The sequence below is a fragment of the Carcharodon carcharias genome, chromosome 23, assembly GCF_017639515.1.
Source record: "Carcharodon carcharias isolate sCarCar2 chromosome 23, sCarCar2.pri, whole genome shotgun sequence".
NCBI classification, from domain to species: Eukaryota; Metazoa; Chordata; class Chondrichthyes; order Lamniformes; family Lamnidae; genus Carcharodon; species Carcharodon carcharias.
This window is the reverse complement of record NC_054489.1, coordinates 25,905,615-25,920,402: the sequence shown is the minus strand read 5'-3', so window position 1 is coordinate 25,920,402 and position 14,788 is coordinate 25,905,615. Positions and strand designations below refer to the sequence as shown.

The following is a 14,788-nucleotide window of genomic DNA, read 5'->3' as shown; positions in this document are numbered from 1 at the left end:
AATTTAAAAAGCTGTTGATTTAAAAAGACAGTGGACAGCTTATTAAATACAAGGAATGCACTGCCACAAGGTGCTGAAGGAGCACTGAGGTTGTATGACATTAGAAGTTCTTCATTGTCACCATGCACTGAATGAGAGTCTCTGCATGGCAGGAAACCATTGAATACAAAGTTCACAACATCCTAAATATTGTACACTTTCCAAAATTACTGATCCTAAATTCAAACTAAAAAATTATAGTCTGGATGGTGCATTACACACATTTTTAATCACTGTGCATCAAATAATTGAGGTTTTGTACAGGTAATTTCATTCATATAAGTTACATACCTTCAAAATTTGCAAAATTCATTGTAAAGCATAATATTTATTGCACTTGCTTCATGCCCAGATGCTGAGTGGACTACCTGAAGTAATAACAACATGGAAGTTTAAAGATAATGGTACATGCTGGACTAAACATGTTCTAACTAACATGTTGCATCATTTTCACCAGAGGGTTATGCTTATAAACGTAGATCACATAAGCGTATGTATGCAGATACATGGTCATCTCCACAGAGTGCTTTGCAAAACAAAGAATGTTGTAAGATGTGAATTGTTCATTAAAATTATGAAAACTGTATTAGTGTTTGCATAAAATGTGAACAATTATTCTCTGCTTCCAGACACAGGTTGCAGATTCCTATTTAAATGATAAGATGATGCTTTGAATTTTAAACATTCGTTTAATTGTGTTTGATGAAGGAAGTCAAACCACTGAATCATTAGGGGTATCCTGTCTAGACATTATCAGTTTATTTGCTTTTCTGTGATCTCTTACCACTCATTCAATGTATAGGAGGGGAAATAGGCCACATAAAATGACCTTGCTGTTTTCATTGAGGGTCCTGTGTGGTTTCCTCTCTGCATATTCAGCTTGTCAACTATTCCAGTTTTTCAGTTGTCAGTGATAACTCTGTCAAAATGTATGTCCATTGATAATTGAAACATAGACTTCTTAGATTTCATGACATAGTGAAATCAAATTTAAGTAAATAAGTTTCAGTCAGTAATGTTATTCAATTTAACACAAATACAACAGTATTTTAAATCCAATTGTGAATAAACTGCTTATATTACAAACCAGTCACCATGATACCATTTTTATTGAATTTTGGACAAACAGATAACCCAAAACACCTTTGTGTTTGGACAGTAGAGTGAGTAATCACTTTGAAGTTATCTTCTTTGCGTCTGCAATCACTCCCAAGTGACTCAGTGGGCAATAGTCCATCAGAAGTTAAAGCAATTTCAATATTAATATAACATGTGCTAACATAAGACCTGTCACAACCAATACCCGTACTTTTATCTTTTTCAAAAAAAACCAAATACATTTGCACGCAAAACATTAGCAAGGAGTTGAAACAGACTACAGTGTTTTTATACATAATTCCCAACAGCCATTACAATTGTTGCAGGCTATGAAACGACTAACCGTAGGAATCTTATATTGTAATCAAGCAGAAAGAGAGGGGATAATCTATACTCATTGGGTATCCAAGACCATGCAGTCAATAGTTGCACCCTTGTGTTTACTGTGCAATATATTTATTTTGGCAGTGCAGGTAGCTGCAGCAGTTTTAAGATCAGGCATACGTTCTCAAATTAAAAACATGGTCGGTCTAAACTGCAACTTGAACCACTGGAAATTTGAAATTACTTTGCTGTTTGTTTTCTTAAAGGGGATATTCTTGCCAGAAATTCCTGCTTAGCTGCAACCATTGCATTGTAACTTCACTATAGATATTAAGGCTATCACTGTAATCGTTCATCTCCTCAGTCAGATAGCAAAGTCTTTAGAGAATCATGCTAATCGACACAGTGGTCTTAACTTTGGACATTGGTAACAATTATTTTTGTCCTGCTGAAGATTTTCTCTATGGGGGATCTGCCCCAGGTGTTGAAGCAGTGTGTTAGGTGTGTTTGAGGAGATAGTGTTAGATAGAGATAGGTGCCGCATCAAGTGGGCTTAGATGTCCACAAACCTTACTTTTCCCAGAGGACGATAGACTTGTGGAATAGGAGGTAGAAAAGGTAAGCTGTTATGTGGATTCCTGGAGCAATAGGTGATAATTGACTTAATTTTGATTTCTTTGACTCTCTTAGGGAATGGTGTATGAGGATAAAATCAGTAAAGAATGGGGTGATGGGTTGAACATGCCTAGGCATTCTTTCCTAGAAACAAAAACATAAGTGGGCTAAGAGGGGAGCCTGAAAACTTCAGGGAATGTTTGCCAGCCCACAAGGATCAAAGAGACCCAAATTTTCTATAATTTCACAACCCTGAGCTTTTGCCATTAATGCCTTTACCAGCGCAAACTGGCATTCAGATTTCAATAAAATCCCATTGTTTTAGTGTACAGTACCAAATCACACCTTTATATCTGCCCATTCTGTGGAAGAAGTACATGAGTGCAAATATGTAGGAGTGAACAAAAATAGTTTACAAAAAAGTTAAACTGAACTGACATCAAAAATGATAAATATAGTCATCTAAGGAATAAGCAGCATTGATTTCACACTATTAATATTTGCATAATCATTAGTAGCCAGTGAAAAGCAAGTATACAGCTAAAATGACAGCAGAAAATAAATGGCACTTGGTGGCGTTGCATTTTGGTTATTTTGCTTCTCACTTTAGGGTGGTTCATTAAGATGCAAATCCAGTTGCAGGGATCTTAATTTGGCCATTCAGCAGTTTGGTTACACTGAGGTTGCATGTTGCCAAAGACCAAACGTTAAAAATGAATGTGAGGCAAAGCTATATATTTAACAGGGTCCTGGTGGCAAAGCAATATCATTAGAAAGGATGCTTGGCCTAAATAGCGAAGTGGTTATGGTACTGGGTTTGTAACCCCAAGATCAAGAGTTCAATCTCACAATGGCAAACTATGAAACAATGTAACTTCATCTGAATAGGAACAGACAGAAATGGGTTTGTACTCGAAAGAGTTACATCTTCTCACCACTTAGGCTTGGCCTAAATAGCCAAGTGGTTATGGTACTGGGTTTGTAACCCCAAGATCAAGAGTTCAAATCATTAGAAAGGATGGCCCAAATGCTGAGATTCCACAGGCCTCTTTAAAAGGACACTCCCACATGGTAAAATTCCCTGAAAAATATTTTGCCAGCTATGTAAACTAAGAAGTGTGCAATAGCATCACCCATGACAGAACTGTGATATTCCATCATGACTGTCTGATGCCCATTGCAAGCTCTAGGTTTAGCAGAAAGTATAAGCCTATTTAGTCTAATAGTAACCTGTAAATAAACTCAGCCAACCTCATGACCCACTTTCCCATTGGTGTTAGAAATGATTATTTTAAGCCCATCATCAATAGGTATGCTTTTCTCAGACTGACTGGCCCTCTGGATGGCACATGCTCCTTAGACATCAGCATTCTTCTCCCCTCACCTCCTGAAGACATTGGCTTAGACTGGGTACAGATTAGTGAGTACTTGTTGCCCTCTAGTGCCCAAGTGATGATTCTTATGTGAATTTAAGCAGTATCTGTCAGCGGATGGGGACGACAGGGGCATACATGCGCACGTTTGAGCCAGTCCTCTTCTCACCTGACATTGGCACGCATGAATTTTTCAGCAGCAGGTAGCTTTTGAGACCAGGAACCCAAGCTGATTTTCTTTCTCGCTCTCTAGCAGTGTGGCCAATTATATGTCTTCTCCTGTGGCTTAAGCTGAGATCAGCTAGCTCAGCACAAACCAGGGATTGAAGTTTCATGCTGCATTTGAATCAGAAGCACAGGAAAAGCCAGCGTGGAAATGTTTGGCCACAGATTTCCATTTCCTCATAAGCAGAGGAGTTTCACTGACATATCTTTTAGAATTTTCATAATATTTCTTATATCTTCACAAGAGTGCCCCATAAAATACTGCAAAACTGTAATAATAGCATGCGATGCTGCCTGTGTACAAATCAGTGGGATTTTGAAATGACTTATTTGAAACTGTAGCTAGCAAGTGCCCACTGAAAAATATAAAATCCTAGCCTTTTCCGTACATTATAGGTAGTTCACAGAGTCGAAGGACAGTGAGAATCACTACCAGCACAGCTAAGGCATGCTTACTGAAGCATATTTTATATTTGTCATCAGTACTGTTTAATAATACTATCATTAAAATAATAAGATACATGTCCATGTAATGCATTACCCTCATTGGTGGTAAATCAATTAATGTAAAATAGCAAATGTTCAGAAAAAATGTAAACTTTCTTTTCCAATAAAAGTCTAGTTAGAGGATGGACATCAATTCAAGTTACATCTAGGTAGGCAACCTTGCCATGATGAGAAATAAAAACACTGTGTTCTTGCCAATGGCAGTGGAGGATAGTTGTATGGCAGTTGGAAGCCTGATATAGTGATTATCAAATTTATTTTCAGGCACATAAGAGAGGATCTACAACTACAGTTGTTGGTACAAGGGGTACTTGCAATCTGAACAAAGGGGTCAAAAAGGATCAGTTGATTCACACAGCATAGAAAGAGCCTCCCTGTCCAAACACAGAGATACACAGTAATAACTGACTCACTAATGACAACTCGTTTCATGCTGCACTATTTGCACAAGCTGCTGTCAATATATGCAAGTCCTTTCCATGAGGGATTTTTTTAAATTCTAGAACAAAGTCTTTCAGAGAAAACTTTTACTGGACATGACGTTGGACAGATCAATTAAAGTTACTGCACACTATACGTTATATTTATTGTTCTTTACACATTCCAGCCACCCACTTCCATTTGCCCAATATTATCCTGGGAGGGTTGGAGTCCTTAATGACTTTGAACCAGCATTGAGCTATGTTGGCAATGAAATGAACCACACCATACATGTGCTGGTGCTTTTGGCTCACATGATCTGAAGGACCCCTCTCCCAACTTTGCTATATATCCAAAGTAATCTCCTGTCCACAACGTTAACTTGAAGGGAAGTAATGTACATTTCCACAACCATAACTTAAAGTCATGAGTTTGGACTCCAAACCACAAAGCTGCAATGTGACATTAGCTATTGGCCTGCTTGATTAACTAGTAAGTTCAGATAGTAAATCCATTAGTACAACATAATATACGTTGTTGTTTCTGAGTAACTCTTTTAAAAATATGCCAAAAATATTTAAGCTATAAAATGCTGTGAACTAGATACTCTTTGGCTCTGTAATGTTTAACTCCTCCTTGAATACTGTATGAAATACATCTTCCTAAGTAAACCATATTTGCAGATGTTTCATGGTAGACATTGTGCATATTTTGAAAGATAGAGAATGGTTTTTCATTCAAGTAGAATTAACCAACTAAATCTAAAATTATGTATTTTTTCTAGATTGCAACTGTATTTTACAACTGTTCAAAATGGATGTATGAAAAGTTCTTGCTCAAAAGAAGCAATGTACTAAGGCATCATTGACTAGAATGCACTGAAACTTGAACCTGACAAGTTTCTTCTTGGTTGGCATCAACTGAATTAAAAGCATTAATAATATAGATGTGTTGAGAAATTAATTGTTGAAATGATAAATTTGACACCTGCTAACTGAACAATCAGACCCCACGAGAAATGAGATCACCTCCAATCTTTTGTGCTCCAATCCACAAAGCAGGGGTAATGAGGTAATACAAAAAGTGCAGAGTGTGTTCAGTGGGACGTAAAGATTTCTTATTTTAGATTCCATGAATGTACTGAAAACCTTTTTTGTAAATTCAATGCTAGAAATTGTGTGATTGTTTTAATAGCCACAGTTAATAGTTAACTGTTAAAAATGACACATTAGACATCCTGAGCGTGTTTTGAGTTAAGCCATTTTTCTTGTTATTTTGCAGGTTTCAAAAGGTGGCTGATTCTGCTCTTAGAATACAGATTAGATTCTAGTTAAAACAAAACCAAATTGTTAAATTCAGCAATGATTTATCTACATTTCCTAAAATCAAAGTCATACCTGTTCAGTATTCTGATTCTACTTCTGGACTTACATTTTAGTGAATCTTCATTAATGAGGCACCTGTTTCATTGTTTCATAGCCTCGCATAGCAAATCATGTAGACACCACTTTGCTTAAGAAGAGGTTACTGACCCCTCCATTGCTTTCTTTGTCAGCTCAGCACTAATGATTGCACACAAGGCTGAACTAGACTGAAGCAAGTGATTTTTTTCAGCATAGGCAGCTGAGAGCTGACAGATAATGGCTACACATGCAGCTTGGAGGTTCTGTGTGCATCAAGAATAAAGCTTCTAAGGAGATAATTTTGCCACTTAACTGCCCTCATCTTAATAGACCCGCTGAGTTTTTCCAGGTAATTCTGTTTTTGTTTTGCCCTCATCTTAAAATCAGTACAAACATGGTCAATGAAGATTATAACCATTTCCATTTAAAATGAATGCAAGAGTATGTAACTCTCTGGGATAACCTACAAGTAACTGAATTAATGATAGTAAAACAGTTGAAACAGTAGAATAGGACAGATAATATGATGCTTATAATGCCCATAACATTGATTCATATTGGGTGCCAACTATTCACATTATGAGGTGCTTAGCTTTGCTTGGCACTTGTGCACCTATCACACAAAATGCGAACCCCAGCCAAGAATCTACAGCACTCAGACAGCCAATGCACCTACCACGTATTAGATTCATTATGAACCCAATTGTGTTATAAATAAGCAGCCCTCCCCATAATACTGCTGAAACACTTAAGCAGCATTCCAGATGCACAATAAAGACAGCAGGGAATTCCAATACCATAATGCCTGTATGTGGCCATCTCCTTCCAATAGGGCTACCCTTGTATTCATAGATACTTTTCTTTGGCCTTCAATGGGCAATCACCAAAGGGTGTTGTTGTATCCAGATCAGCTTATCATGGGAAAAACTCAAAGTACTTAATGGGTAGACAGCAGCTCTTCCAGTCTTGCTGGTATCCAATGTTTGGTTCTGAATGTTTTGCATATTAAGCAATGCGAGCACCACTAAAACATTTAAATGAGCTGATGTTACATTATGCTCCCAGGTCAGCTCCCTTGGGTGCTGGTTTGAAGGTGCAGCAGTCCTGGTGCCAAAGTCACATTATTGACTCCATTCAACCCTTCAATGCCACACAGCAGCTACCTACTATTACTCCAATATCTTTTCCTAGCAAGTCAGAAATAATCTGAATAATATTGTCACCATACAGGCACAGGAGTTATCAGTTGTCTGCAGGTTCTTAGTATCTTCCCTCAATGTCAGATGTCAAAATTCAAAGGCTTCACTGGCATAGCCAGTATCCAAATACAGGTGTCCAATAGCTTGTATAGATTCCCAGTCTATGTGATATTTCAATAACCTTGCCTCTATGTTAATGCCAAGCCATACATATAAATCCCTTAAGTGAGTTTTTAACCAAGTATCCTAAAATATATTTTACAAAACAAATATTGCCCTCCTAAATGATTTAAAATGAAAAGCTGTCATAGATTTGACAACCTACTTAAAGGTTGCCTGTCTAAAGAAGTGCAAATTTCAACCAATTCATTCAAACAAAGTCCTTTCCAAAGTGCTTTGATCTATGTGTTGCTGGCAAATTCTAGGTTGTAACACTGAATTGGAGGTGATTAATGCCACTGCATTTCTTCCTGTAGTATACCAGGGGTGTTGTCATTTTGACCCATTTGTGCTTTCTTGCAGCCATGCTATATATTTGCACATGTGTGAAGCCGTGATTAAGGTCTCTATTTTACTAGTTGTATTTCTATCAAATCTGTCTATACTGATGCCATATTTCCCAAAATGCATAGCAGGGTCAGGAAGCAACAGCCCCATGGTCAGAAAACAAATGGATTGGACAGGTTGCTAGATGTCATAAAGAGGTATGGGTGTGTACAATTTACAATAAGTTAGAGCTTCCATTGAAAAGAAATCATTTGATTTTTGTTTCTTCTTACTAATTCCCTGAATCTACGATCATAGTAAAATTAGAGCCACTACGAAAATATTCTGCAGTTGTCTCTTGCAGGTTTAATATTGCAAGGTGTTCAATGATTCTCTTTAAATCACAACCACACTATTTGGCAGGTCCTACCAAGTGTCACAGTTTGGATTTAAAACACTGGCTACATTTGCAACACGCAAAACATATCCACACCACCAACATTTTAGGCGACTTGTAATATTTATACTTGTTAAATACAAGCCAGAAATGTTTTTTTTTAAGGTCACGTAACTGGTGCTCCTATTACACTGGTCTGAACAATGTTCATCACCTTCTAGATCTTTGGATTAATTTCAACCTTTAATTAATGAGCTCATTTGCAAGTCCTGAATATTTTGTACAACTACACGCACAGAACGAGATCATCTGAAAACGCACAGTTTATCTCTATTATACTGTATCATACTCTCCAGGACAGTCTATTACAGGAAGACATTGCTCAATAAATGGCAAGATACCAAGTGCGTCCCATTGTCTAGCTCCTTTTCTTCAATCCCAATTCACATTACATACATTCCATCCATACATTTATGCAAAGTTTTTCTGCCATCGCAGCACAATTGCTGGCAAACTCACTCAATCAACTGAGGCCCTCTTTACAACCTAGATTGTGGAAGAATTCAGGTTTTGAAAAAATTGTGCATTAACAGCTGTAATATTTCAAACACAGGCACATTAATCCTCAGTTCTATTTTTTCCTTCTGATAGCTGCTTTAATCATTAGAAAGCATTTTTTTTGACAGTTTAAAGGTATAACAAAATTTAGTTTCTCCCATATTTTAAGGGCCATTTTTCATATTCTTCTCCATTTCCCTTAGTTTTAAAGTAATCAGTGCTACCAATACACACAGAATAACTCCTGTCAGTGACTTAAAAACTTGGGAACATTCTATTCTCAGAGGGTAGGTCTATTTTTTTTTAACAATAGATTATCCTGACTTCCTCAGTATCTGACCCAGTATGGATTCAGTTATTAGTAAATGCAGCATGATTTTCCATGGTAATCCATTGACTAAGGAAAGTCTGCCTGCGTTGTGAAATATTACTTCTTTTTAACACTAGAGGTTGCCATTACAGACCTGAACTGTCCAAGTGTGAAGTTGAACTGTGCTTCACAAATCCCACAAACAGATCTGTCATACAATGTCCAGTCTGATCTATTGACTCCTTGCATTTCTTCTTGCTGCTCATGTTTTAATCTCTGAAGAACTGGAGACAAATGTTTAGATGTGCTTACACGTGGTCATTCTTCCCAGCTTAGCTCTTTTTCTGCAACTGTTCCTGTTCCTTTTTCTTTTGTTTCTCCTTCTGTTTTTCCAGTTTCTCCAAGGCTTTCCTTTCTTTTTCGACTGCTGCATTCATGTCTTTAATTTTCTTTTTGATCGTGGCTCGGTCCTGTGAGTTGACGACTCCCAAAGCCTGTGCAGAAAAATAAAATAATCCTCAAAGCAGTTTCTGGGATGTGATGATCTTTTAAAATACTGCAACTCTTGAATTCTTCAGGGATAACAGGAAGGCATTTCAGCTAATCCCTCCATTAATATCACTTTTCCATTATAGCATCCAATTGCATTTTAATATTCTCTAATCTTTTTCAGTAGTGTGCTGAATGATAGAACTCCTCAAGTAGACCAGCCAGATAGGCTAGTGTTTTTAATTTGGTGTTCCTGTACTTCTTAACGTAATATTCCAAACATTAATCACTCTTTATATAATCAATAGCTGTTTGAATGTAATCTTCAGTACTTTATGTTTGTGGTCACAGGCCTCCCTCTCTCGGCTTAATTTCAAGCAACAGCCTAGGTTTACTTCAGGTAATATTTTCTACTTCAATAAGGTGCCCCCTTAATTCTTTCTTTCTGTACCAAAGTTTGACCTTCTCTAATCTGCTTTCGTAGCTCATCCCCTGTAGACTTGTGATCAATCTCCTTGCTCTGCTGTACACCTCCTCTATTGCTCGTATGTATTTTTGTGGAGTAGTGAACAGAATTGAACACAGTAGGGCTGATTTCCCAAGTGGACAACTCTGATGAGGGGCAACATTTGCAGGAAGCATTGGCTGGGAAGTTGCAGAGCTCCAGGTGTTTACCATCTGCTTAAATGAATGGGTGGGAAATCACGGTTTACAGGCCTGTTATTTGCAACCAGTGCTCCCTGTTCCTCATTAGGGAGCAGGGCAGCAGAGAAACGACACTTGCATTTCATGATTGGTCTAACCAGTACATTTCACAGTCCAAAATAACCTTTGGATACTTGGGAGTGGATTTTCTTTTATTTAACTGCTTTCTTTCAAGGGGATGGGGCATGGAAAGTGGGTTGGGAAAGTCTACCAACGAATGCAACCCTCTAAATATTCTCCTCCACCCACCAGCCTCCTCCCCTCAGCCCTCTTTTCGCATTCACAATTCTTGCTCTTTGGCAACCTAACAGCACTTAAATGCCAGAGAGGAGGCAGGACTTAGAAAACCGACCATTTCCCCACTTTTCCACCTCAACATACTGCCAATTACAATGGTAGCGGCACACGGGCTGTAGAGGCAGGGATGAGCAACAAGGAGGGACAGGACAAGGTTTTGGGCACTTTGTACCGTTGGTAGGTTTCTCAAAGGGTTATTCAGGGCCATCAATATTGAGATTGAACTGTCTTTAGAGGGTTTCTATCTTTATTAACAGAATACCTGCCATCTTCTGGTGTCGCATTGAGTGCCACACTGCTTAAAGAGTCATTTTGAATCATAATCATTGTGGCAGAGAAGGAGGTCATTCTGGAGGGCAACTGTTGTAAGGTGGCCAAGTTGTACTATTAACGATAATGATCAAGTCCATACCAACTCTCAGTAGGGCAATCAGTCAGTCCAATTCCCCTATACTATGCCCATACCTTTGCAAGTTTATTTCCCTCAAATTCACATTCAACTTCCTTTGAAACCATTGTTTGCCTCTGCTTGCACCATCCTCGAGGGCACCATGTTCCAGGTCATTACTGTTCACTACAGAAAAATGTTCTTCCTCACATCCCCTTGCATTTCTTGCCTAAAATTTTAAATCTGTGTCCTCCTAGTCTTTGTGCCATCAGCTACTGGGAACAGCTTTTCTTTGTCCACCTTATTTAAACCTGTCATAATCTCGTACACCTCTATCAAATCTCTTCTCACTCTCAGGTGTTCCGAGGAGAACAACCCCAGTTTTTTCCAACCCAACCTTGCAGCTAAAATACCACATTCCTGCAACCATTCTGGTAAATTTCCTCTACACCCTCTCAATGACCCTCACATCCTCCCTAAAGTGTGGTGACCAGAGCTGGATGCAATACTCAGGTTGTGGCCTAATTAGAGCTTAATAAAGGTTCAACATAACTTCCCTGCTTTCGTAATCAATACGTACAGTTATGAAACCCCAGGCCCAACTTGATTTGTTAATTATTCTCTCAATATGTCCTGCTGCCTTCAAAGATCTATACACATAAACTCTCAGGTCCCCCTGTCCTTGCACACTCTTTAGAACTGTGTCTTGAAGTACATATTGCCTCTCCCTATCATTGCTGCCAAAATGCATCACGTCACACTTCTCCGTATTTAATTCCACCTGCCACTTGACTGCCCGTTCTGCTAGTCTATCTAGTCCTGTTACAGTTGTGTGGTACGACCCTCACTGTTTTCCACACCTCAAAGCTTGGTGTCATCAGCAAACTTTGAAATTTTACTGTGTATTCCAATAGTTGCATATACAAAAAAGCAGTCCTCCCAGCACTGACCCTTAGAAAACACCAGTCTACCATCCTCCACCGTTAACCTCAACACACTGGGCAGAATTTTCCAATCCTGTCATTGGCAGGTTTCATGGTTGGTGGGAGTGTGAAGTTTGGAGAGAGGCCAAAAGTCAAAATCCTGCACGTGGGAAATCAATTCGGAATTTTCCCCTCATCACATTCATGGCGGGCAGATGGTGGGTCAGGTTTCCGGCTGATCCATGTCAGGAATGCCATTTGCATGCATTACCATACCGTGAATACTCATTAAAAACACTACTCGCCCAGAATCACATTCCCCCTCCCAATTATGTGCCACAGCAGTGGGAAATTAGATTGGTCTAAATGGCCAATAAGTGGCAGGCAGCTATCTGCCCTCATTCTGCTCGTGACTTTGAGGTAAGTGCAACTGTTGTAGGGTGGCCAAGTTGATAGAGTTGATCAGCAGATACTTCTTGGGTGGAAACTTTAAGTTTATTTACAATATAGTCAGCAGCAACTACACGTGCTTTCAACTCCAACTCTATCTCTACATTGACTGCTAAGGTAGCCTGAGTTACTCTCCTATTGATTACTACAGATCATGTGATCCTGCCTAAAAAGTATTATTCTTAAAGGTACATTACACACTAAATAAAACCATAATTAGTACATTCCTCCCCCTTTTACTCGCTATACATATTTTATTTACAAGTACATATTTTTCAAGGCAACATAATATTTACACTGTGTAAGGAATTTACAAATTCACTCTTTCAGGTGGTTTCCTGATACATGTGGAATGTTGCAGCTCCACAACTTCAGATTCTTTGTCAGGAGCCTCCTTTTCCGGAGTTGCCTGAACACCAGGTGCTTCAGTGTGCACTTGCAGTTCTGTATCCCCAACTCTTACAGGAACGTCTGTCCTGGGTTGAGTATCCTCAACAGGAAATGCAGATCCAGACAAGATCACTGGTGGAACCAAATCTTGATGATTTATCTCTCTCTTCCTTAAATGGTCCACATATTTATGGATGATCCAACCTTCCACCTCCATGTGGTAAGATAGTGGTCTAGTTATTGCGTTTATTTCACCTGGTAACCACTTTGGTCCTTCTCCAAAGTTTTTCATGTATACTGGCTCTCCCAAGGTAAATTTTCACTTGCAACTATGCCAGTTGTGCCTAGTTTTCTGGCTTCCCTGACTCCTTTCCACCTTCCCTTCTGAATTCGGCATTATTAAGCTCAATCTCATCCTGAGACAGCGTTTCAACAATAACTCCGCAGGTGTGACACCTGTTGCTGTGTGAGGGGTAATCCTGTGATGAAAAAAAAGTGTGCTAGCTCTGTTGCCAAGGAATTGCCAGTTAGCTTTTTCATGCCTGCCTTGAAAGTTTGAGCCACCCTTTTGGCCTGTCCATTTGAAGAAGGGTGGTACGGTGCAGTTATTACATGAGTGATACTGTTGAGGCTGATAAACCATTGAAACTCAGCACTTGTAAATGCCGTGCTGTTATCGGAAATAGCTACTTCTTGTAGTCTGTGAATGGCAAAACTCTGACTTCGTTTCTCAATTGTAGCAGCTGACTGTGACTTCACTTCACATACGCCCAACCATTTTGAGTGGGCATCGACAATGAGCAGAAACATTGTCCCCAGGAAAGGTCCAACATAGTCAATGTGTAACCGCACCCAGGGTCTACCTGGCCACTCGCATGGGTGTGATGGAGCTGTCACTGGCAACTTTTGCAGTTGCTGACATTGCACACAGTGCTTTACTAAACTCTTTATTTCGCCATCCATCCAGGCCATCATAGATAGCTGTATGCTATAGTCTTCACTCTGGAAATTCCTGGACTGGTCCTGTCTAGTTCAATTAAAAGTGGCTCCCTTCCCTTTGAAGGAACTATCACTCATGCTCCCCACAATAGGATGCCATCCTGGCTGGTTATTTCATGTGTTCTGTTGAAGTGCAGTTTCATTTCATCAAATATGGGCTCTTGTGACCAACTTGTTTTCATACTTGAGATAGGACTGGGTCCCAACGTCAACTCTTTTCTTCTCCGCCGATGCTGCCAGACCTGCTGAGTTTTTCCAGGTAATTCTGTTTTTGTTTTGGATTTCCAGCATCCGCAGTTTTTCTGTTTTTATCTCTGGGTCCCGACTTGTCCAGTCTCTGATCTGTTGAGCACATACCAGCGAGGAATCTAAGAAATTTAACAGTAAAACAAGTTCCTGTGGAACTGGGACGTGCTCATAATTTTCTTGTAAAGGCAAATGACTAAGGGCATCAGCATTTGCGATTTGATTGCCAGGCCTATGTATGAAAGTGTATTCGTATACTGCTAGAATTAAGGCCCTGCTGGATCCCACCAATGTCTATAGCGATGGAGTGCAGGTCTGGGTGCAAATCCAGCAGGATCTGCTGGACCAAAGTCTCCATGGCAGCTGCCACCCTTTCCATGGAGACCTCGAGGTCCTCGCATATCAGAACCATGACATCAGACAGAATTTCTTTTTAATTCATTCATGGGATGTGGGCTTCACTGGCTGGGCCAGCCTTTATTGCCCATCTTTTGTTGCTCTTGAGAAGGTGGTGGTGAGCTACCTTCTTGGACCACTGCAGTCCATGTGGTGTAGGTACACCCACAGTGCTGTTAGGAAGGGAGTGCCAGGATTTTGACCCAGTGACAGTGAAGGAATGGCGATATATTTCCAAGTCAGGATGGTGAGTGACTTGGAGGGGAACTTCCAGGTAGTGATGTTCCCATCTATCTGCTGCCCTTGTCCTTCCTGATGGTAGTGGTCGTAGGTTTGGAAGGTGCTGTCTAAGGAGCCTTGGTGAATTCCTGCAGTGCATCTTGTAGATGGTACACACTGTTGCCACTGTGCATTGGTGTGGAGGGAGTGAATGTTTGTGGATGTGGTGCCAGTCAAGCAGACTGCTTTGTCTTGGACGGTTTCAAGCTTCCTGAGTGTTGTGGGAACTGCACTCATCCAGGCATTCCATCACACTCCTGAAGTGTGCCTCG

The 14,788-nt window shown here is 39.7% G+C and overlaps 1 protein-coding gene across 1 annotated transcript in view; it reads right to left on the bottom strand.

Annotated features, from left to right (window-relative positions):
- Nucleotides 1-8,360: 8,360 nt before the first annotated feature.
- The window catches only part of samd14 (sterile alpha motif domain containing 14), a 212,026-nt gene continuing 205,598 nt past the window's right edge, over nucleotides 8,361-14,788 (bottom strand). Inside the window, exon 10 of the mRNA XM_041173190.1 lies at nucleotides 8,361-9,448. Within this exon, the coding sequence (XP_041029124.1) occupies nucleotides 9,287-9,448 (162 nt within the window). The 3' untranslated portion in view covers nucleotides 8,361-9,286. The remainder of the gene's footprint in view (nucleotides 9,449-14,788) is intronic.